Source organism: Strongylocentrotus purpuratus, unplaced genomic scaffold (genome assembly GCF_000002235.5).
Source record: "Strongylocentrotus purpuratus isolate Spur 01 unplaced genomic scaffold, Spur_5.0 spur5_scaffold_3, whole genome shotgun sequence".
In the NCBI taxonomy this organism is placed as follows: Eukaryota; Metazoa; Echinodermata; class Echinoidea; order Camarodonta; family Strongylocentrotidae; genus Strongylocentrotus; species Strongylocentrotus purpuratus.
Genome location: NW_022145609.1, coordinates 5,066,142 through 5,091,838, shown reverse-complemented (window position 1 = coordinate 5,091,838; position 25,697 = coordinate 5,066,142). Strand labels below are relative to the sequence as shown.

Sequence of the window (25,697 nt, the reverse complement as noted above, 5' to 3'; positions counted from 1 at the left end):
TAAAGACAGGTTTCATTGTATATAGATGACATGTTTGTAATACAGTCAAACCTGCTTTAGTGACCACCTGTCTACAAAGACCATATTTTGTGTTTCCCGTGAAAATGGTTTCTCATTGAAACATGTACTATGGCATGACCTGTACATAAAGACCACTTATCTTGTTTCCCTTGGGTGGTCTCTAAAGACGAGTCTCGCTGTATATCACATGTTGGTGATACCGACCAATATGAAACAAACACAAAGAAATGATAGTTACCAGTCCTGTAGCACCCTTGCGTAGACTGTGATTATTTGTGTTGATGGATTCAAAGAACGCTCGTACACAGTCAAAGCCCATGGGTGAGAGGTGGGTTGATTCTAGTCTGAGTAGCTTATCCTTGAAGAGCTGCATCTGTGTCTCTGTCTCCAGGTCCGCTAGACCATGACGGAACCACTCATAGCATGTCTGATAGGAGAGGATGGGATCAATCAAGCACATACAAGTCACTTCTAATAATAATAATAATAATAATAATCTTGATATGTCTTGTTTACCCAGGGTAGCCTCATTAGTATACATACTGTTCTCCCCGAGGGCCCTGCAATCATATCATTACCCCGGCTTTAGCCGAGCTACCAATAAAAGTTGCTCAAGCATTCAAGGAATTTCTTCCTACCGGGCACCCATTTACCTCACCTGGGTGGAGAATGGCAAATGTAGATTAATGTCTTGCCAAAGGACATTCTGACACACCATTCTATCCTCTTGTGGTTTGGTTAGATAAGAGTTGGTCTTATGATCAGCCATTTAACTCTTCCTATCAAAGCTAATGTTTTGTCATCTCTGTACACCCTTGATCATCTTCAAAAACAGATAATCATATAGCTAAATGTATGATGTCCCAAATACAACTACCAAGGGATGCTCAAGGTACTTACAAAGTTCCACTGTTACCCTAGCTTTACCCAAGCTGTCCTGATGTTCTAGGAACATTCCAGGAATTTCTTCCTAAAGGTATCTCTGTATATCACCTGGCTGAGAGGCAAAACGTTACATTTCTACAAAATACAATGACAATTTAACCATGACAAGATAAAAAAGAGACATGGATCTCAATTCATGGGACAGTTTGACTATACTTACCTCTCTGTCTGCCTCACAAGCTTCTGGGTTCGCTACCAACGTATCCCAGATCTCCCTCGCTCGATGCCACTGGAGATAGAGGGCGCCCTCTTGTAGAATGAATGCAAGGAATTTCAGATGGATCTCAACATGCTGATAACAAAATGAAAGCATGTGAGAGACTATTGTAAAGAAATCTTGATGGAATGAAGGTAAATATAGTCCTGGTCGAGCTCACTGATTTGGTGAAAATGTTTTTTTATTAGTGCATGTAAGTGGTCTAATCCAAACCTAATAATCAGTTTTTTTCAATTCTTCAATGAGAGGACAACATAGGTTGGGTGTATGTTTCTACATTCCCCACATGTTAAATGGGGAACGGTAGGAAGGAATTCTTTTTATGCTGTGAGAAGCAATATCAGTAGCCTAGCAGTTCCAGGGTAATATTGGGGCGGCTTCAGCACCTTGCATGGGGAATACGTGCGCTTTGAAAATATCCAAAATTATAATTATTATTATTCATGATTTCCTGTTTTAGGATCAAAACAACAATTATCACCTCGATGTAGGTCAGGATATCGTTTCACGAAACCGCCGTAAATACAAGTTCACCGACATCCCATTGAAATGTGTGTTAATCGCAATACATGTGTTTCAATTGGATGTTGGTGAACATGTTCTTACAACGGTTTCGTGAAGCGCTGCCCTCGATACTAAGTTGGCAAATGAAGCCTTACCTCACAATGTGTGTACTTGCCATCCACTATAGTACTACCAGACAAGCCATCCTGCCCAGCTGCATTGATAGCCATCTTATGACACTTCATGAGACTCTGTGTGGTCAGCTTGATGATGTCATAAGTCTTGTTCAGCTCCTGAGGTAAACTCTGCCAAATACACACCACATGAAAGTAGGGTAATAATAACAATGATATTCTCGATCTATACAGCCCTTTGTTCAGCTCCTGGGGTAAACTGAGGTAAACTCTGCCAAATACACACCACACCAAAAATAGGGTAATAATAACAATGATATTCTGGATCTATGCTACATCTTATAAATCTTTGATGTATATGAGCTTAAAACAAAGCACTTCTAATACACTTTGTCCATTTGGGGACATAAGTCTTATTTTATCACTCTTTTAAAAGTTTACAGAAAAAGGATAAATTTAATTGACAAATATTCTGAATCTATATGGCACCTTATACATCTATGGTGTCTCCAAGTGCTTTCCAGATGCATTATTACCCTAGTCATCAGATTCAGGCTTGTCCATATACAATATACATATACAATATACATGTACACATATGCACCTTTTCCACTCCAAAAGGAGCATTCCAACCAGGTGCCTGTTTACAGACACTCTTATGCTAAACAAACAACATTGCCTTTTGCATCCTTCCAGAAACACATTTAATTGAGAGAAGCAATGCAAATAATATGTTTTCCTTAACGACATAAGAGCCAAGTTGATAGAATAAGATGAAGCTGCAAGAGCTTACAGTTCACTGCTTCTTATAAAATGAAAAATAAAACAAATAAATTACATACATGTATCAAAGGATACAGTATAATCAAGAGTACTTTGTACAAACAATAATTATACATTAAGAACTGATCCAAATGGCATACCTTATCAGTCTTGCTGTAGCTCTGTTTGGTGATACCCTTGGCTATCTGGTGAATCTGTCTCAGGGCTGGTACTACGAACTGACACTGTTAAGTAGAGGACACAAAAGTGTTGAGCTTAAAACAAAGGCACTTCTAGATTCCGTAAGAAATCACAATGATTTAAAACAAATTAAAGATTTCTCTTAAAAGGAAATGAAAATGTTGAGCTTAAAACAAAGGCTCTTCTGATACACTTTGTCCATAAAGGACATCAGTCTCATTTTATCAATCATTCAACACTTCATGAAAAAGGACGAATGTAATTGACAAATGATTTACTTCTCCAGTTTTAAGAAATTTAGAGGACAATACTGCAGCTTAATGCACCTTAAGGCATACTGAAAACATGATATTAAAATGGTATAAATATATGTTGTCATTATCATAAACCATATTTCTATGGAAAAGACAGACACCATTGAGTACTTTTCATCCAATACAGATGGTATCTTTTTTATCAAAAAGAATTGCCAAAGGATTTCAGCGCTTTCTGGAGCTTTCTTCTAAAAGTTCATGAAGACAAATTTCTAACAAATGAAAAACATTTTTACTCTCTTAATGTCCTCCGAATGATTTGGGACATATCTATTCTTGATCTGATCTTCTACAGCCAGAGAGTGACTAACGATGAATAGATGTTCAACAACAACTACAAATTTCTAAAAATGATATCGCTAGTGACATTCGTTTGTCTCGCAATGTACGGTCAACAAGAGATCTAAAAGATCACGACATTTCGCATGCCGCTGCTACACTTCCTCAGGTGATAAAATATATTGTAAGCATATTTTTTATCACCTGACGAAGTGTAGCAGCGGCATACGAAACGTTGTGATTTTTTAGATCCCTTGTTGACCATAAATTGCGAGACAAACGAATGTCACTAGCGATTTCATTTTCGATACTATATCCGCAATGAGTAATATATTTAGCAACTACAAATTTGTTTTCATTAAACTACAACAAAATTAATGTTCTTACCCTCTTGATATCTTCCACACACTTTGCAACGTATTTGTTCTTGATTTGCATTCCAACAGCTAGAGAGTCACTCAGGATAAAGAGGTGTTCCTCTAAGGCATGTTCCATGTGGTTCTTAGGAATGGCTGGTAAGTGGGCCAGGTCCCAGAGCAGTTCCAGGACCTTGCAGGTGGTTTTAGGACTCCTGGCATCTCGACCTATCCTACCGATCAGGCTCAAGAGCTTCTCCTGCACACGCTCGTTTTCATTCTGCCATGCCTGAGGGTGTAAATGGACAAATCTTCTTTCTTAAATCTAATCCATACTAGTTCATACCTGTGTGAGGATCTTACTTCAAAAGGTCGGATAAGGAACTTTAGAATAAACTTCCAAAAATCAAGAGATACTAATTCTTATATTAATTCTATGTAAACATTTTTCTCATATGCGTATGTTCACACTATGCTATGTTTTTACTTTCACTCATTTCCCTAATTCTAATGATAGTGAAAAAAAGCTGAGAACCATGGTGTATTACATCCTAACCAATGTACTGATATTGTTATCATTGTCGTTAATACAAGTTACAAAATGAATGGAGAAATATGCAATTATTTGGATCATCTTGACAATCGACAACTCAACAACTCAACAACTTTCAGCAACAGCTACAGAGCAGGGCATGTGTAAATGCAGTCTACATGCTGGATCGATTAAACCATGCACTATTTTTTTCAGTGTAGTCTATGGCTCAGATCATGAAGACACTGCACTGAAAGTGACAATGGTTTAGTCTGCAAACCAGTACATCCCACTAGATAGCGATAGTTTCGAAATTTCCTTTGATATCACTGACCTTTTGAATGAGATGGAAGAGGTGTTCCAGCTGCTCGCCACTGAACTTGACCGCTGCAGCTGCCATGATGGAATGGATGTTGTCCACTACGGTCAGTGGTTGGTCGTTCTAGATACATTCAAACACACACAGAGTATGAGCGTAAAAATTATACACATAGGATAAAGATGTACTGATGGCATCTCAGTATAGGTTGTACCTACAATCATGGTATGAACTGTAGTTAAAATCTTTCAACATGGACTCTCACAATAAATCATAAAATGCCATCTACTGAAATTGATGACATCAGCTTGGAGTCTATAGCAAAGTGTAGTATATAAAATTGAATTTTATCCAACTGCTAACAAGATATCCATGAAAATTTGCCTCACATTTTCATGCTTATTCTGTTCAATCGAATTTCGAATGAAAAACACAATAACTCTGTTGACCTTTTTAAGCATTACAATTTTTCTATTTGGTAAAAGATACAGAATCTATGAAACTGTGAAAATGAGGAAGTGTTTGCAGACCTCTGCATCAAGATTTACATAACCTCAAGATCATTATCATAATTAAACAGCAATGCCAATTTGATAATGATGTACTGACCTGCATCTTCCATATCTTGGTGAGATCTTCAATGGAGAGTTTTGGTCCTAGGAACTCAACGATGCCCTTCAGCTTGTCAGCATACTGGGACTGGTCTATATTACCTGTAAGAAATACAGACAAGATTGGTTTGAATGGACTAATCAGCATTGTGACATGGTCATGAAAGTAGCTCAACTGTTCATCTTTAGTCTAAAAATGACAGAGGAAGCATCCCTAAATGTTTGAAAATTAGGATCACATTATTGTACGATGAATATCAATGTTTATTTTCGCTAGAAAAATAAGTATTCTATTCATACCATGGTACAAATAATCTCTGATATTATATCATTCTGACTGAAGAGTATATTCAAAGGAGTTCCATATCAATGATATCGCTCATATAACCTTGTTTCCCAATCATTGTTTGAACCAATCTCTTAACATGTAATTTTCTGAGAATGTTTGTGAGAACATGCTACATTAAATAATAATAATAATAATAATAAAATTTTATATAGCGCATAACACATAACAAAGTATGTCCCTATGTGCTTAAAAAGAAAAGCAAAGAGAAATATACGGTACCAAGTTCCTCTTAATTGTTTACAACAATTGAAATAAATATGTTTTCAGGGTGGACTTAAACTTATTTTTGTGTCTATTGACTACTTCAAGCGATTCAAATGGTACATTTTGTAAAAGAAATGAAGATAGCTACGTCATTGTTGATGTGGTGTGCAATTTTATATACAGGTATCCCACCTTCGAGTGCTACTGATAGAACTTTATTCTCCACCAACCAGTCCAAGATGACCTCTTCCTCAATAGCATTCCGATTCCTGCTGGATATACTTGTATCCTCGATCATCTTGGTAATCTTTGGAATGGACAGGTAAACAAAGGTTAGCAGGGGGTGTTTCACAAAGATGCTAAGTTGAACTTATCTCTAAGTTGGACTTAACAATTATGGAAAGCTGTTCGCATGTATGAAAATATTTTGTAAAAGTTATTTTAAAAGACATGTAATGTTGATTCATATCATTCATATCTTCTATTATCAAGAAGATTTCATGTTCTTGATGTGGAATTTATAACAAATCTAAAATACTTGAATTTTTCGCTTTTGAATATATTTTATTTTAAGGCTACAAATGGCTCTCCATAATGATAAAGTCCAACTTAGAGTTAAGTTTGACTTAGGATCTTTGTGAAAGACCCCCCAGATAAAATAAACATTATCAATTCAACTTGGTCATACATTTTTTTATCTTTAACAGTGCATTGAAGAAAGAAAAAAAAAAAGTACACAAAGAAATTGAAATTGAGTCTTCCATAAATTTCTTGTTATATGATGACATACTTCTAAAATAAGGTAATAAATTAGTTTTTATAATAATTTTGAAAATCCTTATTAAGAATCAGTTTCTCTGTATCCCCTTCTGAGGTGAATCAATCAATCAGGAGTTTTTCTTTTCTTTTCTTCAGACAAATGTTCATCAGATTATTTATAATGTTAATACTATTTGAATGTTAATGTGGATAGATGCTGCTTATAAGTATCGGTTTGCATGGTGATTTATACAGTAGGCTTGCGGTTGCACAATGTAAGAGGGGGAAGATTGGGGAGTCCAGAGAATGAGTGAATAGAAATCTTTCTTGAGTTTATAGTTCTAAAGAAAACTATAATAGCACCGGTAGGAGAGGATGGGTGGTTGAGGTCCTATCGGCGCTATAGTTCTCTTTATAACTATAAACTCAAGAAAGGTTACCAACAGTTCATTTCAGGACTCCCTAATCCTCCCCTCTCACATGGTGCAACTGCAGGCCTACCGTATAAATGTGGATAGTGTTACAGAAACATTTAATCTCTTGGATACAGAACAAAATACACCTTTGATCTGTTTAAAGAATGCAAAGCAACATACCTCCTTGAGACTGTTCATCTTAGCATTGAAGTGAGGAGAGTTGAGCATACGCAGAGCCACGCTTAGTCTCAGGTCATCGACCTTCTTAACATCGTCTACCCAGAAGTGAAGGCAAAGACACTTCATGGTAGTCAGCAACTCAGAGATACTCCCGGTTTTCTGTCACGGAAGGATAGTAAGCATCATACAAGTTAGGATACAGCGAATAACAGTTTGAAGGCTATACAAAGTGTTGATACGATCATACATTTTGTAAAAAAATGTATAGTTTTGTTTGTTGGTATGACGCATGCTCCAGTGCCAACTGCTCTGGGTCATTTTTCTAAACTACTGTAACCAAATTACTTTATTAAAACCATAGACCAAGTGTTATACCCAACTAACCCTAAACCTAGCCCTAGACCTATCCTAAAATCCAATTGCAAACCTACTCCAAATCCTACAGATTAGTGGAGCAATGATTGGACCACAGTATATTCTTTCTTTCTCCACATATCTACTTTAAGACAACATCAATAACAACATTTCTCCAATAAGCTACGAAAGCTCACTGGAAACCTGTCCATACGCACAATTTTGATTCATTTAGTCATCTGGGCAATTTTCATATTTCAGCGATTTCAATGGTTGGGATGGTACTAATAATATACAACATTTGTTATGCGTCTTCGATCTAGTAAACTATTCTGAGGCGCAGAGGGATCCTGATTATTATGGTACTGACCTTTCTCTTGAGTTCATGTTCCTTGAGGTCCTGGACATACTTGAGGACCTGTTTCTCAACCTGACTCATGAAGGGGGCAAACTTGAGAGGGTTCAGGTACTCTCCACAGTAACCCAGCGGCTGCATCAATGTAGATAGAGTCTAGAGGAGAGAAAGAGAAAATGGGGAAAATTGACATGTGTAAGTGTTCAGGGAACATTACGAGGAGGCGTAATGGTTCATTAAAATGTAATAATCTAGAGGCTTCTTATTTTTCAAGTGTATATTTTTTGTTGTTGTTCTTTTCTTGTTGAAATGTAATTTGTTACGAATGTACAATCTGATGCTTTGTTCAATGTTCAAGGATAAAATGAGTTTGAATTGAATTGAATTGAATTAGCAGAGCAAACAAAGCCCTTAGGATAATACTTGAAGGTCCACTAGTGGATGATTATATACTTGCAGGGAAATGATAGAAATTGTCATAAAACAGCCATACAACTCAAGGAGAGTGAAAAATAACAAGTTAAAGATATATTAGCAATGTAGGTATAGAAGATGAAGAGAAGCATATCAGAATGAGAAAGAGAAAGAAAGAGAGACAAAGGGAGAAAAAGTTATAGAGAGAGAGAGAGAGAGGGGGGGGAGTGGTATGACAAGAAGGATGTATGAGATAAGAGAAGGAGAGTAAATGGGAAAGAGTGAGAAAGAGGGATAAAAAGAGGAAGAGAGAGAGAGAGAGAGAGGGGGGAGGGGGGGAGTAGTCTAAAAAGAAAAGGAGGTATGGAGAGATTTAATACAAAAATAGTGAGAAAGGAAGAAAGGGGAAGAAGGGAAAAGAGGGGAAACACAAGAACAAAAATTGAAAAACCGGTTTAATAAGGACAAGCACAGTCAAAAGAATCGAAATGGGAGAAGAGGCTTCATGCCTTAACATCCTATCACAAATGATCTGTTTATCATACACATATAATAACATCTTCAATGCTCTATTTTGATGCAAGGGAGTTTAAAGAGAGTATAAATCTTACCGGAGGATCCACGTCATCTAACGATTCCAGTACTCTGTCTCGAATCTGATCCATACCTCCATGGTAAGCAAACTAGGATTATAAAAAACAAAGAAGAAGAAAAAGTGAGAATATTTCATATAACAGGGAAGTGTAAAATGAATGCACCACTCTAGCACTAAGTCGATAACAAAACAAGGAAAAGAGTCTATAATTTAAAAAAAACAGCTCAGTGACTCAGTCTGTTTTGATTCATACAACATTGCAGAACTAAATGTTTCACTCTAATGCAAGTTAACATTTAATAATTCTTTAATCTTAAGTATGTTGAATATTAATTTAAATTATTTGTATGCGCCTTGAGCATCTCTAGAGATGGATATATTGCGCTTTATAAATATTGTTATTATTATTATTATTATTCAACTCTATTCAAACTAAAATAAGTGATAAATGGATTATGCAATAAACTCATAATATTGAATTCTTTAGTGGACTAAAAGCCATAATTCAGACCACATCACAAAGAAACCTATCAAGACTTACAGCATTGATCAGATTGACGAGCCATCCACAGGGGTCCTTGTACGTCTCGAAGGGCGGGCTTACGGCGAATGTGCTGTTCACACCAAACTTCTCTTCCCAGAATATATGGTCCCATTTCTTGGCCCTGTTCTTATAATGGAACTCTGTCTCTGGGTTTAAGGCCTGAAGGGATAGAGGCAAGCAACAGTATAAGTACCTTTCTTTACAATACCAGAAATTGAACTTGGATACATTTTTGTCGAATTCTCTGTTGATGGTTCTATATAGCATTGGTACAATTTCTCAAGAGCCTAATTTTCGCATGCAGTTCATGCAGTACCCTTACCTATTTTTAAACTCAATAATATTATGCGTCTGGATTAGCAGCTATCATTTATTAGTTTATCATAGAAATTGACAATTTTTAGTATTAAGGAATAGTTTCCCTCCATGAAACTTTTTTTCTTCATATTCAATACATTTGATTACAAAGGTTATCAAGTGCTTCTAATATGAAGAAGAACAGCTGTAAAATGTCAACAACTTACGCCTAAGAAATATTATCAAGGGCTCTTACGAATCAAATCCTTTTGAGCACAACAAGATCAGGATATCCATCCACTTATCTCATTTCCAATCAACACTTAAGTAACCAAGAAATACAACACATACCATGCCAAGGACCTCAAGAAGCTCTATGGGTACAGGTTTATATTTGAGTCTGACAGCCACTAGCTCAATGAAAAGCTGTAGCATGTTATAGATGCCTTCATGGATCTCAGCGCCCCATCGATGAACTGCCTTGGAAGTCATGAGCTTACGGAAAGCTTCAGGCATGCATCGGTTCACAAAACGCACGCAGTTCTCATCATTCTCCAGCAAACCTGGATAGAGAAAGTTTAAAAGTAATATTGTTAAACCAAGTGGAAATGGCTTGAGCTATATCTATCATGCTTTATAAAATAAGACATGGGTATGAACAGTTTCTCAACTTTTGTTGTTGTTATACAAAGCATTTGTCAAACATAAAGAATGATTGGAAATGCTGGCTTCTGTTCATACGTGCAACATGGCCATTTCAAACTTGCACTCCTACAACCATCTTGTAATCATAGTTTTGGAACTGGGATGTCCCATTTACATGTACGAAGCCAAAGTCAGTGCTGTTTTATCGGGCAAGACATGATTTCTCCATTTTTCAATCCCTTTCATATGGTACTGCTTGGTGCAGTCAGACATGTACCAAAACTGTGGGAGGAAAAACAATCAAAGCCATATTCAGATGTTCTTTATAAACACTTTTTCTCAAAGGGAACACTGTTCAGAGAAATCTATGACACTGGTCTTTAACTTTGTAGACATTAATCTTCAGGAAAATTGCTTTCTACTGCATCCTACATTCACTCCTTTTGGATTTAACAAAGCAGCATTTGTTTGTGTTGCTTTCAGACAAAAAGGGGGAAAATCTTCTTGTTCTTACAGTGACTAATTAGTATCAGAGTTTGTAATCTGTAAATTAAAGAAAGACAGACCTGCTGTTGGTTAAAGAAAGCCTGATTTCTTTAAGACAGGCTTCCTTCATTCTTACTGTGTTGTTGTCCATATATATGACAGACTAGGCCATGTTTTATTACACATTTCTCAATCAGGAAATGTGTAATGTGCTGGTCATGTGATATTAATGTTTACAGCATGAACCAAGCAATCTAATTACATACATGTAGAAACTTTATGTGATACCAAAATCATTTTTATAGAGACTTTTAACATTAGTATGGGGTATTTTCAAAGTCTGCCCTCAAAAATGTGAAACAGAAGGTAAAGGAATAAACTTGAACCATGAGTTTCATTTTTAATAGCTCCTGAACTACAAAATTAACTAAAATAACCATGTTTTTAAAAGCCTCATTAAAAAGTGCATCAATGTTATTGGTTCACAACAGTAAATATTTCCTCATAGAAGGTATGTTATTATGGTGCAAGTGTTTGAAGATTATACATCCTTCCAGCTTCCATGTTAATAACTCAAATAAAATAGTACACCAATCAATAATCACCTTCACTGGCTAATCTGGTGGCAGCGACCAAACATTTCCCCAGCGATTCCTCTTTCTTGTAAGGTATTGACCACTGGTCAGTGAAAACTCTGCCCTCCAGCTCGTAAAGATTTCCTTGAGGGAACTCCTTGGAAACTTCCACACTCTCCTCCTCTCTTGCTTCCACGCTGCTGGAGCTAGGATCTTCATCCTGCAAGATAGATGGTGTACAAATTAGCAATATAGAGGTGTCGTGGTCGAGTGGAAATGTCACCGGACTGTTGATCACAAGGTCGTTTGGCAAGACATTGATCTACATTTGCCACACTCAACCCGGGTGATGGGTAAATGGGTACCTGGCAGGAATTAATTCCTTGAGCGCCGTAATGGCAGCCGTGCAAAAGCCAGGGTAATAATCGGGAGCGCCAGGAGTGTCAAGTCTGACAGACATGAGCGCTATTACAAGAACCCACTATTGTTATTATTATTACATGTGTAGTCACAGAGGCGTAGCAAGAGTCCAACCATCATCATCATCATCACCTTAATCATCATCATCAATTCAACTCATCATCATCATCATCATCATCATCATCATCATCATCATCATCGTCATCATCATCATCATCTTCTTCATCATCTTCACATCATCATCATTCACCACCATCATTATCACTGTACCCACCGCCCCAACACCACCACCACAATCATCAGCATCATCACCATCATCGCCACAATCATCATCACCACCGCCACCACCACCACCAACACCACCATCATCACCACCACCACCATCGTCATCATTACCACCACCATCATCATAACCATTTTTACGATCACCTGTGCCTGGGAACCAAAAAGTAAACTGAATCAATAAACCCTCAGGTCTCTCCTTCTGGTATAACTGATTGGGATGTGCCCATGATGTGATGAACCAATACACCAGGGTTTCCCCTACCGACTCTTAAATATGAATAGTGCAGTGAGTTCTTAAGCCCTACTGTCCTACTTGTAGCTACTTGCTCCCTCTATATAGAAAACTTCCCTAATTGGTGCCTGTTGGTCCCCCATGATCCTCTTTTTCTTATGTTAGTTGAGAGCTGAGTTAATGAGATAGCCACCTGTCAGTGACCTCGCTGTGTGGTCTAATCCCTTCTGGCCAGTAGTGTTGACGGTCTTTAACATGCAAAGGTGGTTACTCTCCTCTATACAGTTACTCCATTTAACATCCTATCGAAGGGCATGTTTTCTACTCTAACCTAGCTTGCATCAATGGAACAGCAGAGGGGCACATTAACATACAACACAGGCTTCAGTCATCTGCCTGGGTTGGACTTAAACTGACAGGCAAATGCTTTAATTACTGAGCCACCTCGCTAAGCCTCTACTCATCAATTTCTTGTCATGGAGGGGAAATTAGCGTCGGAGAAGGGGGGTGGAGGGCACACCAGTCTCACTCTGAAAATGATATGTTATCTTATACCGAGGCCTCTGATTAGAGGAAGGGTGTGGAAGCCTGTCCTATTTCCTTTTGTACTTGTCCCTTTCCCATTTCTCTCTTTTATCCTGGACTTCTCCTTGTTTATGTGTCAGTTGATGGGAGAGGGGCAGCATGTTGATTGGAGAGGGCAGCATGTTGATGGGGGAGGGGCAGCATGTGCAGTCCAACTTACAGATTGAGAGATTGGAGATCAAGATCTGGTGACGATGGAAAATAATTTGTGAGCTTTCATTCTTTTTGTTGAATTCTTATACTGAAGGATATTATGGTACATGTTGCAATGCCTTATGAAAAGGGTTGCCTAGAAATGCCCTACTACTTTTTTGTAATATGCCCAGAGATAGTTTACACATCTTGGATGGTAGTCTGGAAGCTCACATAAGTTTTCTCTACAGTAGTTAATTACTTAATTGAGCACTAAAAGTCCTCCAAATTGGCATTCACTCATTTCAGTCAGTTGGTGCTCCATAATCAATATTCTTCAAAATATGTCTTAAATAAAAATTACAAGTATCCTACTATCCTTCCTTGTTTATTCAGATATATAGCAATTAAAAGTGACAGATTTTGTGAACTAACTTCTGATGCTTGGAACCTACTCAGGGAATAATTTTCCTGGTATCGCATCGCAATTTGCTATGCATTTTTGCATGACTGCTATACATAATATCTTTTGTGTAGCAGTTTTCTTCCATAGAAATGTACAGAATTTCACTTGAAATATTTATCCATCAGCTGAAATTGCTAATCAAAAAATTTGAGGAAAATTATTCCCTGCTACTCAATACAAGGATGCATTCAACAACAACTAAAACAATCACAAACCAAGTGTAGTTTTTACAAGGACAATACACATCTGACTCGTGTCTGACTTATTTTCCTGAAAAGTTTCATGCCAAATTTGTAGTTACAGTAAAAGAGTATGTTTATTTACACTATTATAGCAGCAAGACTGGAAAACTTTCAAATACAAAACTTTCAAATACAAAACTTTCAAATACAAAACCTTTAAATATAGATTTATCTTTCCTTATTTCCCAAAACTCTCAACAAGTTCTTTTACAGTGTACTCACCCATCTTGACTAGGATTTTAATGCAGTGTAAAAAGAATTACAGTGAGTTAAATGCAAACTCAGCATGCTCAGCATTGAAAATTTAAAAGAAATTCTTCATTTGATTTTTGTTTCTGCACCCCTTTCTTTGAATTTAGTCATTGGGGGCAGCCCTAGCCTAGGCCAAATTCATAGATTTCATATTTCAGTCAATGTATCTTTTGATGGGGTGACCTACATACATGTAAGCTACTGTAGGTTCGCTGAGATGTTTAAAAATATTAGGAAATGTGATATTCGATCTATGATTTCTCATATTCTACACAAATACATTTAATCAATTATAACCAAATGGACGCAAATTGGTGCGACAAGAAAAATGTTAATATCGCAAAAGAATTCCAGAGACAAAATTCATTGTCAGATCGGAATACACTGCAACTCAAGAAAACGTCATAATAAGAAACGAGACCTCAATTCGCACACAGGAGTTTACCGCAGATTCATCACTAAAAGCGATCAATCAATAAGATAATTGCATATTTGCAAGGTGAAATACCATACAAATCTCAAACAAAATTTCCAGACCCTTGGCGGTAATTTCATATTAATTCAGAACGGACGCAAAAGACTGTAAAATTTGGCAATCTTTTGTCATAATTTTCAATAGGTAAGTGAAACTGAACACCCTGCTATAAAAGTGAAGACTAACCATGCACAAGGCACAACTGATATACGGTAGAGTAACTTTAAAGGAGGGTGGAGAAGAAAAACAATGATGTCAGATTTGGATAAATTTTGCATAATATAAAGAAGAAAGTCTTATACATGAAATAAAGTAAGTATGAAAGCCAAACATTGTTATCCAGCCAAAAAATCTTCGTTTGAAATGACCGATTTGCAACTCTAAATTTTGTCCACTGTGCAATTCTTTTTTACATCCGGGACTTGTGCAACGTAATAGGGAAGACCCGCTTAATGGCATTGTGTCTTCCCTCTTACGTCACAGCCCTTAGGCCTTCACATTCTCAATTTGAGTCGCTCTTGGAGGCTTGTTTAAATGATTGTTTTTTAGTATCAGTGACAGTGGTGTTTTCAAATCATTAGGCCTAATTGAATCTTGTTTATGAAGTGTTAAACTGGCATAATATTCTAAATTTGTTGAATTTCATTCAATCATTGATTGTAATGTTTTGCTTCCCCTCCTCTAAAAAAAACAACTGTGATGTCTGATTCTGAATTTCTGATGAATCAAATCAGAACATTATTTTTAGAAATTGACCTGGCTTGAAATAATTTGAGAAACCCTTTAACTTAAGATTACAACAACAACAACAACTAAAAATACCTCCACTGGTTCAACAGCTTCGTCATAGGAAGGAGGGGGCGGGTCGGGTGCGAGACGGTTTTGCGGTCCAAATGTCCGCCGGAGAGTTCCCGGTGGCGGTGCTTCCTTCGTTTCCTCCTCCACTGTTTCATAACTCAGACCCGGTTGTTCCTGCGTGAGAATAGCCACTGCCTCGTTCACGTCGTTCTGTGCAAGGCGGAGTGCTTTCTTGATATCTGTAAGGTCTCCAAAACCCATATTTATGAGCATTTGGACGTTTTCTTCGCTAGGCTCCATTGTAACACTTCTAAGTTACAATCTCATCAACGGAATCTGTAATGTCGCTCGACTTTAAGACGAATAACAGTCTTAACCTATATTTGTGTGCCTTTTCATTATGATCAACTGTAGGTCGCCATCTTGAATGGGTTGGGTTCGATAAACTTTGGCGCGCTCGCGCATAACCTGCGAGCGCGCCGTGCGACTACGACATCATGTAGAACCAAGTGGAATCGCCTTTTCTGTGGCTGTGCATTTTCGTCTACTATGCTAGTACTCGTCGAAAGCACAATAAATCAGTAAAGTGGAACATTTTTTTTAATACAATTTTCTAACAAATGTAACCGACACCAGTGGCGTAGACAGGTTCGTACACCTGGGGGGATGACTCAGGGGCGGATCTAGCTTTTTGCTAAGGGGGGCGTTGACCAATAATGACGATGCGGAGCATCGTCCACGAGCCGCGAAGCGGCGAACCGATTTTTTGGGGGGTGTTTATTTGAATCCCGTAAGTGATGTTTTCCTGGCATCTATTAACACAATGGAGACCATAAAAAGCAGTGCATGATAACGTCTTTTTAAATCAAGTAACAGTTAAATACACAGTTATATCCAGAGTTATCATGTGTTTGGTTAAGTTACCAGATGAGTTGAATATCTTCTCACAATATTTGCACTTGAAAGGGTTTCTCTCCAGTGGCGTTCTTTTTTCTTTCTTTTTTTTTTTTTTTTTTTTTTTTCTTTTTTTTCCCTTTTTTTGTTGTTGGTTTTTTGGGCCGCCCAAGGGGGGGTTTAAACCCCTAACCCCCCCCCCCCCCAGTAGATCCGCGCCTGTTTAATCTTGTGGTTATCTTGTGGTTTCCAAACCCAAGATAACCACAAAATACTTGTAAGATTTTCTTTTCTTTACCGTCTGAATTGGCTTTCACCGTGTGAATGCGGCTAATAACAATAGACACAATTACAATAATGATGAGGATTATTATTATCATCATCACAATTATTATTATTATTAATATTATAATTGTTATCATTATTATTATTACTATTATTATCATCATTATGACTTATTAAGTAAGCAAATATCATTCCCAAAAACCTGGGGGGATGATTGTACATGCCATCCCCCCCACCTTGTGAGGTGGGGGGGATGCATCCCCCTCATCCCCCCCGTTGTCTACGCCCCTGACCGACACTACATCATTTAGCATCTAAAACCTCCCGATCAGAAAATTTTGTCGTCCTTTAAATTTCATCATCAAAGTTGTAGAGCAGAAGATGTCCTATAGCTCGCCAAGTTTATATCTTATGGCTGTGTAAATTGAAGAAGGAACCAGTAAACTACAAAAAGTAAAGCATTTTGAACGTTTTTTTTTCATAAAAATCTTCAAAAGAACCAAAAATTCCCTCAAAACTTCTTTTTTTATCACCTAATTCCAACGAAGTATGATTATGTGTGGAAATTATGAACATTGTGTCCATGGCCTCCCAACCAATATGTTATGCATAGCAGGTCAAAATACAAAATTATTATATGCACCGTAAAAATTATACTTTCTGTATTGAAAAAAAATGTATTTCTGATTGGATTACATCTCAACTTTAAAACTTGTTTGATTTATTCGAGGGGGGTAAACTTAATAAAGGGGAATATTTTCGAGAAAAAAGGCGAAATAAAACTCGAAAATGGTTTGATTTTGACCGATAGATAAACTTGTTAATGTTTTTTGTGGATGACCTGTGGTAGAGGCGGCGACCACCCTTCCTACGGGGAACAATGCCCCCACATTTTTTCAAGTACCACAAAATGCCCCTTTTTACTTCTGATAAGTGCCCCTCTTTTCTTTCTAAAAAATTGCCACTTTCCATGTCTGATAAATGCCCCTATTCAAATCCCCTTTTTCCTCCGTAGTAAAGCCCTTCCCCTTCTTATAAGTACCTTTTTTTTTCTTTTGCAATAAAGTCCCTTTCCCTTTTTATTATGAATATTCTTTTTTTACCTCTGACAAAATACTTTTTTTCTTTCTATGGCGCGGGCCCCTTTTCCTTTCTAACATTTGCCTATTTTTACTTATAATGAATGTCCCTTTTTTGGTATGGGAAATGCCCTTTTTGGTATGGGAAATGCCATATTTCACCTCGGTTAAATTCCCACTTAACTCGACACAAACCTCTTTTCTTTCATGATGTAATTTCCCCCTTGTTTACTTTTGTTTGGTGTCCCTTTTCCTTTCTATATAACTGCCCTTTGATAAATGATTGTTACCTGTTCTTAGTTGACCACTAGGTGTAATTAGTATACCGTACAGGCCCGTAACCAGAGTTTTCAATTGGGGGCTTCGTTTTTAAACGGCTAGGGGTCCAGGGGAAACGCCCTGGCGATAGTTAAGGGAGCAGAGCCCCCTGAAGCCCCTGGGTTTTCATTCTTTTTAAGACCCCAAAAAGTTTTTTTTTTCAGGCAAGTTGGTTCCAAAATTTGTTGAAAGACTCAATTGTTTTCTGCCCATTATTGTAGAGCGCTTAGAGACTTCTGATAAAGTAAGTGTTGGGCGCTATAATTATAAGCAAATATAATTATTATTATTAAAGCGCAAATAATTGTGAAATTCAGGTCTATTTTGAAAAAAAAAACAAAGTGCAATTTTATGCGAATCGTTTCGCGCCTTAATATACAACTGTTGAAATATTTATTTTTTCAATAAATTGGAAAGTTCAAACTAATCTCACTTCGAGGGCTGGGACCCATGTCCCACGTCAGCCTCATTCAAACATATAGGGCTTATATTATAGATACAACTAACCTCTCCCCTTCTAAGCTTGCTCACAATTGTAGGCAACTATATCATAAGGTGCAGCCAGGCGCGGATCCAGGGGGCCAAGCGGGCCTTGCCCCCCCCCCCCCCCCCGCAAAAAAGAAAGAGAGAGAGGGAGAGAGAAAAGAAGGGAAAGGGTTGAAAGAGGAGAGAAAGGGAAAAAAAGAAGAGGAAGAAGAAAAGAAAAGGGGGAAGAAGGATATCGGGGGAGCCGAAAGGACCTTGCCTCCCAGGCTGTTGTCCCCCCCCCCCCTCCCCACTTCAACAAAATAAGAGAGAAGGAAGGAAAAGGAAAGAAAAAAGGAAAAGAGGAGATAAAGGGGAGGAAACAAAGAGGAAGAAGAAAAGAAAAGAAGGGAGATATTGAGTTGGAATTTTCCCGCTAACAAGTTGTGGATCGGGGGGGGGGGGGGGGAAGCCCTTGTCTCTCTCAAGGAGGTCAGTTGCAATTTTCCCCGCCAACAAGGTGTAGATCGGCGGGAGCTGGGCCCACTGGCGTACTGATGGAGGGGGGGTTACAGTTGCCCCCCCCCAAAAAAAAAAAACAATAAAAATAAATAAATAAAAATAAATAAATAAATAAATAAATAAATAAAAAAATAATAATAATAATAATAATAAAATAAATTAATTAATTAATTAATTAATTAATTTAAAAAAAATAAAAATAAAAATAAAAAATAAAATGTGGTATATTTCTAATTCGATACCGGTGAATTACAAATGTTGCTGAAATAACAGAACTTTCAAGATTTTTCCTCAGTTTTTAGTAGATTATACTTTTGTATGCGTTTGTAGGAAAATGACAATTTCCTCATTTACAGTCAAGCAAGAAATGTGCTTATATAGAGGCCTACATGTCAGGGCCCGCGGAACGGCGGGGCTCAAGGGCCTCGAGCCCCCACCCCCTCCCCTCCCCCACTTTTTTGAAAAATGATATTAAAGAGAAATAGAATGTACAGTAAGAGAGAAAAAAAGAAAAAATAGTGACCTGCCAGTGTCACAAAATAATGATATATAGAACTTTGCTAATCTGACCGTGATTAAATGCCTCAAACCCTAAGCTTTCGGGGGCTCTAGGCCCCCTGGATCCTCATCTGAAGGTAATGTAATGCCTAAAACCCATGAGCTTTTGGGTGCTCCGCCCCCTGGACCCCACGCCAATAAGTGTCCTGCCAGTGTCACAAATAAGGTATTAAAAAATGCCCATCTGAACGTAATTAAATGCCTAAAACCCCTGAACTTCCGGTGGCTCTGCCCCCTGGACCCCATTTAGGGCCCTAAGGCGGACCCAATCTGACGGAAGTTTAATGCCTAAAACCCCTAAGCTTCTGGGGGCTCTTTCGTCTTCTTTGAGCATGGCTGATCGTCAACGAAACGGAGTTAAGTCTTTTGTCACATCTGTTTGTTGCTATGGCAGGCAACCAGTGAAAACAAATTCGTTCTATCAAATTATGGAAATACAAGCATTAATTTAAACAAACAGAACTTTGTTATTCCTGGCTCATTTTTCCTGATTGAGGTGTCATATGAAAGGTCAGAAAATGACCTTTCTAGAAATGTGATTTTTCTCTTTGAAATTCAGTTACCGCCCGCCAAATGACTTTTTGGTACCCTCTCTTCAAATTGTTTTTTATCACTCATGCATGAAATATGCAACATATGAGTTGCATCAAATGTAAGAGGAGGATCTAAGCTTTACAAATGTGTGTCATTTATTAATTATAATTATGATTAAGTTATGATAAAACTTCGATAATTCTCGGTTTCTTTTTTTCTGGGACGCACAGTATAGTACTTGCGTATGCGCACATGGTCATTTTCCTCGACGACATAAATATACGATTAATTTCGTCAACTTAGTCAGCATCGTAGCTCACCCTCGTACAAATTAGGGGTTCAATGGTTATTTGCTCACGAGGAGGGTGTTGATTTTTTTTTTATGGTGCTCCACCCCCCCCCTTGATTTCGACCCAGACCTACCAAGTCTCACGCCTATATATATGTATTTCTGTTAATTCATGTATAAAATTTTACATATTAAGATTAGTCATGTAATTTATTGTATAGTTGATTGTTTTAAAGCGCATCGAGAATTTATGAGTATGCGCTATATAAAAATTACTTTATTATTATTATTATTATAGCTGGCAGAAGCGGATCTAGAGGGGGGTTGGGGGGGGGGGGTTGTAACCCCCCCAAAAAAAATCCGGGGACCATTTTTTTTAATCTTATCTTTTTTTTTAAACTTGTAATTTTATTTTATTCTATTTCTATGTATTTATTTCATTTATTATTATTATTATTATTATTATTATATTATTATTATTATTATTATTATTATTATTATTATTATTATTATTATTTCTTTTTGGGGGGAGGGGGGGGGGGTTGGGCGAACAAATGTCACAGAGTCCCTTGCCCCCCCCCCCCCCCCCATCAGCTTTTTTGAGGACACGGGCCACCGCCGAAGTGACAAGCTAGGCCAGCGTTGCCGATTCTCATCCCCAAAATCCCCACATTAAAAAAAAAAAAAAAATTGGGGGATTGTTGAAGTCTTTGGGGATGAAAAATAAATATTTGGGAATGAAAATAATATTGAGTTTTATGAAAAACGAATTTGGGGATTTTCTGTCAAAATTTGGCAACTTTGGGGATATTTTAAGTGTCGTTTGGGTGGGGATTTTGTGAAGATTTAACCTGGCAACGCACGCTGAGCTGGGCTGCTCATTTCCTGGATTACTTGTTCAAGTTGCTCACTTTTTTATCAGTCTGGTCTGAGTGTAGTGACAAGCTGTTCATAATAAAAGTATTAGGCTAACAGTGCTTATTCCAAGGTCCCCAATTCTTTGTATCTGTGTTGTTAACTGGCTTTACATTGCAGAAAAATGCAACTTAATTTTACAAATTTTCATGGGGGTTAATTTGGCAACGACCTCTATACCAAAAATAGTGGTGTTTTAGATGCAAGAAAACGCCATTTTCACACACAGATTTTCAAAAATTTTCCCTACTGTGGGAGGGGGGACACCCCCCTCCCACACCCTCCCCCCTTGCTCGCTCCGCTCGCTTGGACTCGGTCGCTACGCTCCCTCGCATACCACCCCAACCCCCCCCCCTTTATAAAAAGCTGGATCCGCCCCTGGCTGGTCCCTTATATTTTGTTTTGCATAGTAAAATAGTCCCTGTCCGTTGTACACTGTGTACTTTTTGTAAACACTACTTCTTTTTTTCAAACAAAGGAGTTGTGATGGTTGTGCATTAAACCCGTTTGGAAGTATACAGGTTGATATTATTGCTTCTCTTTTGAAATACATTTTTATATTGTGAACTTTACAACAGAAGTGCAATTTGATTTATTTCACATTTTGTAAACAACTTAAATGGTAATTCCTATCGCACTTCAAAACAGCGGATCCAGCCGGCGGGAAGAGGGGGGGGGGGGGGGGGGGGGCCAATCCGTGAGAAAATATTAGTTGCGACTCAACCACCGGTGAATAAGCGGGGGGGGGGGGGGGGTAGGAGGCACTTTTTATGTCCAATTTTTCAGGAAATATTTTACCCCGACTCAGCCAGCCGGTAAATAAGCGGGGAAGAGGGGGTAAGACCACTTTTTTTTTTTTTTTTTTTGGCCTTCTTCGTGAGAATTTTTTGTTGTTTAATAATTAAAAAAAAAAAAAAAAAAATTAGCTTCGACTCAGCCGGCCGGCGATTAAGTCGGGGGGAGGGGGGGGGGCACCTTTCTTCTTTCCCTTTTTTGATCGAGTTTTGGAGGAAAAATCTAGCGCCGACTCAGCCGGTCGGTGAATCAATTATTTTTTTTATTTTTTTTTTGTGGGGGCGCTTTTGTTTTGTGTTTTAAAAAAGGTTAACTTTACGTTAATATCCTATTTTTTTTATAGTTTTGGGGGCTACTAATCGCTACTTGGGACCGCCCCTGCTTCAAAATGCTCAAGGTGATACAAATTTATAATACTTGTTTAGGGATACACGTTTTTGAAATATCAGTTTAGGGTGTGAAGTCAAGGGGGGGGGGAATACGCAAAATACTCATTTAGGATATATTTTGGCTCGAGAAGAAATCTTCGTTTAGGGGGTGTCTGGAAACCTGTGGTCACGCATGCTAACAGCATTTCTACATGACTGAGACCCCCGGGACATAAATATGGCAATTTGGAGGAAGGAAATATGTAACAAACAGTGGGGTAGCGTGATCACGATAACCAGCTCGGGTACATAATAGCGTAGGCCTGCAGCTTTCTTTTCCAGCAGAAGAATATTATTAGTCACACTCTTGAATGTTGCCCACAAAATATTACAATAGGATACTATGTGGGTAAATTAGACTATTTTATACAACACCTACGTGGATCCTTGTCATTTGATTGGAGGTTGGTCACATGATATTCAATAGATGTTATATTGCACGACCGTGCATTTTTCGTTATATGCGCCGTGCATTTTTGGTTATATGCAGACTGCGTACCTCTCTGCCGTGCGCGTATCCCTGTGTGTATCTGACGCGAAGGCAATCTGAATGTAATCGAGAAGGCTTGACACCAACTTTAATTTATCTTTAATTTAAGGAGTAAAGCATAATTTGTTGATTAACGTTCGATTAGATCTTCTTCGGTGTTGTATAAAACAACTAATGAATGTTTTTCATTCGTTCAATATAGTGCGAATATTTTCATTCGTTAAAAGATTAACGTTAATTCTATTCAACTCGGCTGGCGCCTCGTTGAATAGAATGTTAATCTTTCAACTCATGAAAATATTTGCAAATTTTGCACTATTGAACTCACAACCATTCATTATTTGTATAATATACAGTGGCGGATCCAGGGGGGCACAGGGGGCACGTGCCCCCGGCCAAAAAAAAAGAAAAGGAGAAAAAGGAGGGGGAAAGAAAAAGGAGAGGAAAAAGAAAAAAAGGGAAGAGAGAAAGAAGAAGCAAAGAGGGAGGAAAGAAAAGGGGAAAGGGAAAGAGAGAGGAGAGAAAAGGCGGAAAAAGAAGAAAGGCGGAAAGGCGGAGGAGAGAAAAGGGGAAAAAGGAGAATAATGAGAAGGGAAAAGAAAGAAAGGGGTATGATATTATAAGAAGGTGTTTTTTTTTACCGGGTAAGGGGCGGGGGGGGGGGCATGCAATTTTAAGTCGAACATGACTAATACCAAAGATTTGTATCTCCTTTATAACTTCTAACTTATAACCTATAACTTAGTCTTGAATTAATTTTCCGATATACCTATTCTAAGTGCTCTTTCAGCATGCAGATTGTCCCCGCCATTAATCCTGCCATAGTTGCTGGTTTCATTGTCATATTATTTTCTGTCATCCCTGTGGCCGCGAAGTTTCTATCCCTTTCGCAAGCACATTTTTTCCATCGCCTACATGTAATGCTTATTGCTTCCAGTTTGCAAAAGATCCCAGTGGCGGATCTCTGGGGGTGGGGGAGGGGTTAAAGGGTTTAACCCCCCCCCCCCCCCTTGGGCTGCCAAGTGAAAATGTGATGTGAATAGAAAAACGCCATCATTTGTCCAGACCCACATAGTATCCGTATCGTCATCGGGTCAAACCCCCCTTAAACTGTTACTAGATTTAAAAAGACGTTATCGTGCACTGCTTTTTATGGTCTCCATTGTGTTAGTAGATGCCAGGAAAACATCACTTACGGGGGTTCAAAATAGCAACAACAAAAAAATAGCCTCGCCGCTACGCGGCTCGTGGACGATGCTCCGTGTCGTCATTGGGTCACCCCCCCCCCCCCCCCCCCCCCCTTAGCAGAAAGCCAGATCCCATCATCCGCCCCTGGATGCCTACTCTTTGAGGGGGTAGAAAAAAAGCAATTTTACGTCATATTACTCCAGGAAGTGCCTGAAAATGCACCTAATGTGGTTCTAAAATTGCAAATGCTTCCTACTCAGGGAGGGGGTTCTGACCCCCTCCCAGACCCACCCCCGCTTAGTCGCTCCGCTCCCTCGCCGCTGACGCCTCGCTCCATCGTTTTTCATATATTTCACCCCATGCGATTGTGTGCCCCCCCCCCCCGGTAAGAAATTCCTGGATCCGCCACTGATATAGCATAAGTAATATTTTATCTATCTAATAAAGTATGCCAATATTTCTGTAGATTGATGTAACGATGTGTTTGAATGGTCGCTCCAGTCAAGTTTTTCATTGGTATAGACACCAAGAAACTTTGTACATGTCTTTCTCTCTATAGAAATATCATCTCGTTTATTATTTAGAGCAAGGTTGTCATTAGATTTTCTACCTCTATAACATATCAATAGAATAATAATTATCTATCATTAATTCTATAAATTCATATTATTAAGTCATTCACAGTTCCATATTATCTTTTGGTTATATAGGCTTGTGCAACGCAGGAGCGAGAAAACTGACTGAAGTTCTGGAGAATGAAACATATTTAAAAAATGATCAGTAAATACATAGGGCTATTTCTCCTTGTCTGGGAGGACACGCACTTTCAATATCCCCTATGAAAAGAGTGTGTGTGTGTGTGTAATTGGGTCTTTACCTTTACAGACATGTATCAATCAGATATGATTATTTCTGGGGACCGACTTTTAACGTCACCATCCGAAAGACGTGACTCAGTTTAGAACCTGCGTTCTCGGCTGAATCAGTTTGTAACTTCCACTTTTTAGCTGGATTACAGGCGCACGCCACAACGCCTAGTTATGAATATGATAGGGCTGTAGTCCATCTTTTAATTCATGATACACTACACGTTTCGTTACTTTTTCTCATCTAAAGTTCTAAAGGAAGTTAGTTAATTGTATTCATATCTATAAAAAAAAAATCTATTGGAAACAGGATTAAACTGTTGCAACATAAAATATTTGTGAAATCAGTAACGATTTAATTATACAAATTTTCCCATAATACACCAGTTCTTATTACGTAACAATCAATTGGGATATATTTCTAATGACAGAACCCCCTCACAACTAAAACAAAAATCCTTATTATTATACTTCTTTGCAATATTTATAACCTACTTCACTTGCTTATTTACTCTCGTATATCACTTGCAGTTATTAGAGTGATTTAAAATCAAATGATCTATAGCGGTTTTCAATTTAGTAATCCTTCTCGAATTTCTGAGGAGCAATAATAAAATGACTCACACATTGAGACAATATGAAATATATATTTGTTTTATTGAAAAATGCTTTCAAATTATGAACAGCCCATAACATATTCTTCTATTTATTTGGCTTGAAAAAATACGAGATCGAAATCATTTCATTCTTCATTTCCCCCATTCAATTTAAGTGATTTCAAAGTGAGTTATCTAAAACTGAGTTATCTGGCCCGAA

General features: G+C 38.0%; 1 protein-coding gene across 1 annotated transcript in view; it reads right to left on the bottom strand.

Moving 5' to 3' along the window:
* Nucleotides 1–15,703, bottom strand: part of LOC592001 (ubiquitin carboxyl-terminal hydrolase 24) — a 50,126-nt gene extending 34,423 nt beyond the window's left edge. The window contains exons 1-15 of the mRNA XM_030996536.1: nucleotides 15,280–15,703; nucleotides 11,399–11,588; nucleotides 10,014–10,225; nucleotides 9,363–9,524; nucleotides 8,838–8,909; nucleotides 7,828–7,968; nucleotides 7,104–7,262; nucleotides 5,941–6,055; nucleotides 5,194–5,297; nucleotides 4,600–4,707; nucleotides 3,765–4,022; nucleotides 2,745–2,828; nucleotides 1,843–1,992; nucleotides 1,127–1,258; nucleotides 260–448 (exon numbers count right to left, since the gene is read on the bottom strand). Of these exons, the coding sequence (XP_030852396.1) occupies nucleotides 260–448; nucleotides 1,127–1,258; nucleotides 1,843–1,992; nucleotides 2,745–2,828; nucleotides 3,765–4,022; nucleotides 4,600–4,707; nucleotides 5,194–5,297; nucleotides 5,941–6,055; nucleotides 7,104–7,262; nucleotides 7,828–7,968; nucleotides 8,838–8,909; nucleotides 9,363–9,524; nucleotides 10,014–10,225; nucleotides 11,399–11,588; nucleotides 15,280–15,555 (2,352 nt within the window). The 5' untranslated portion in view covers nucleotides 15,556–15,703. The remainder of the gene's footprint in view (nucleotides 1–259; nucleotides 449–1,126; nucleotides 1,259–1,842; nucleotides 1,993–2,744; nucleotides 2,829–3,764; nucleotides 4,023–4,599; nucleotides 4,708–5,193; nucleotides 5,298–5,940; nucleotides 6,056–7,103; nucleotides 7,263–7,827; nucleotides 7,969–8,837; nucleotides 8,910–9,362; nucleotides 9,525–10,013; nucleotides 10,226–11,398; nucleotides 11,589–15,279) is intronic.
* Nucleotides 15,704–25,697: the final 9,994 nt, after the last annotated feature.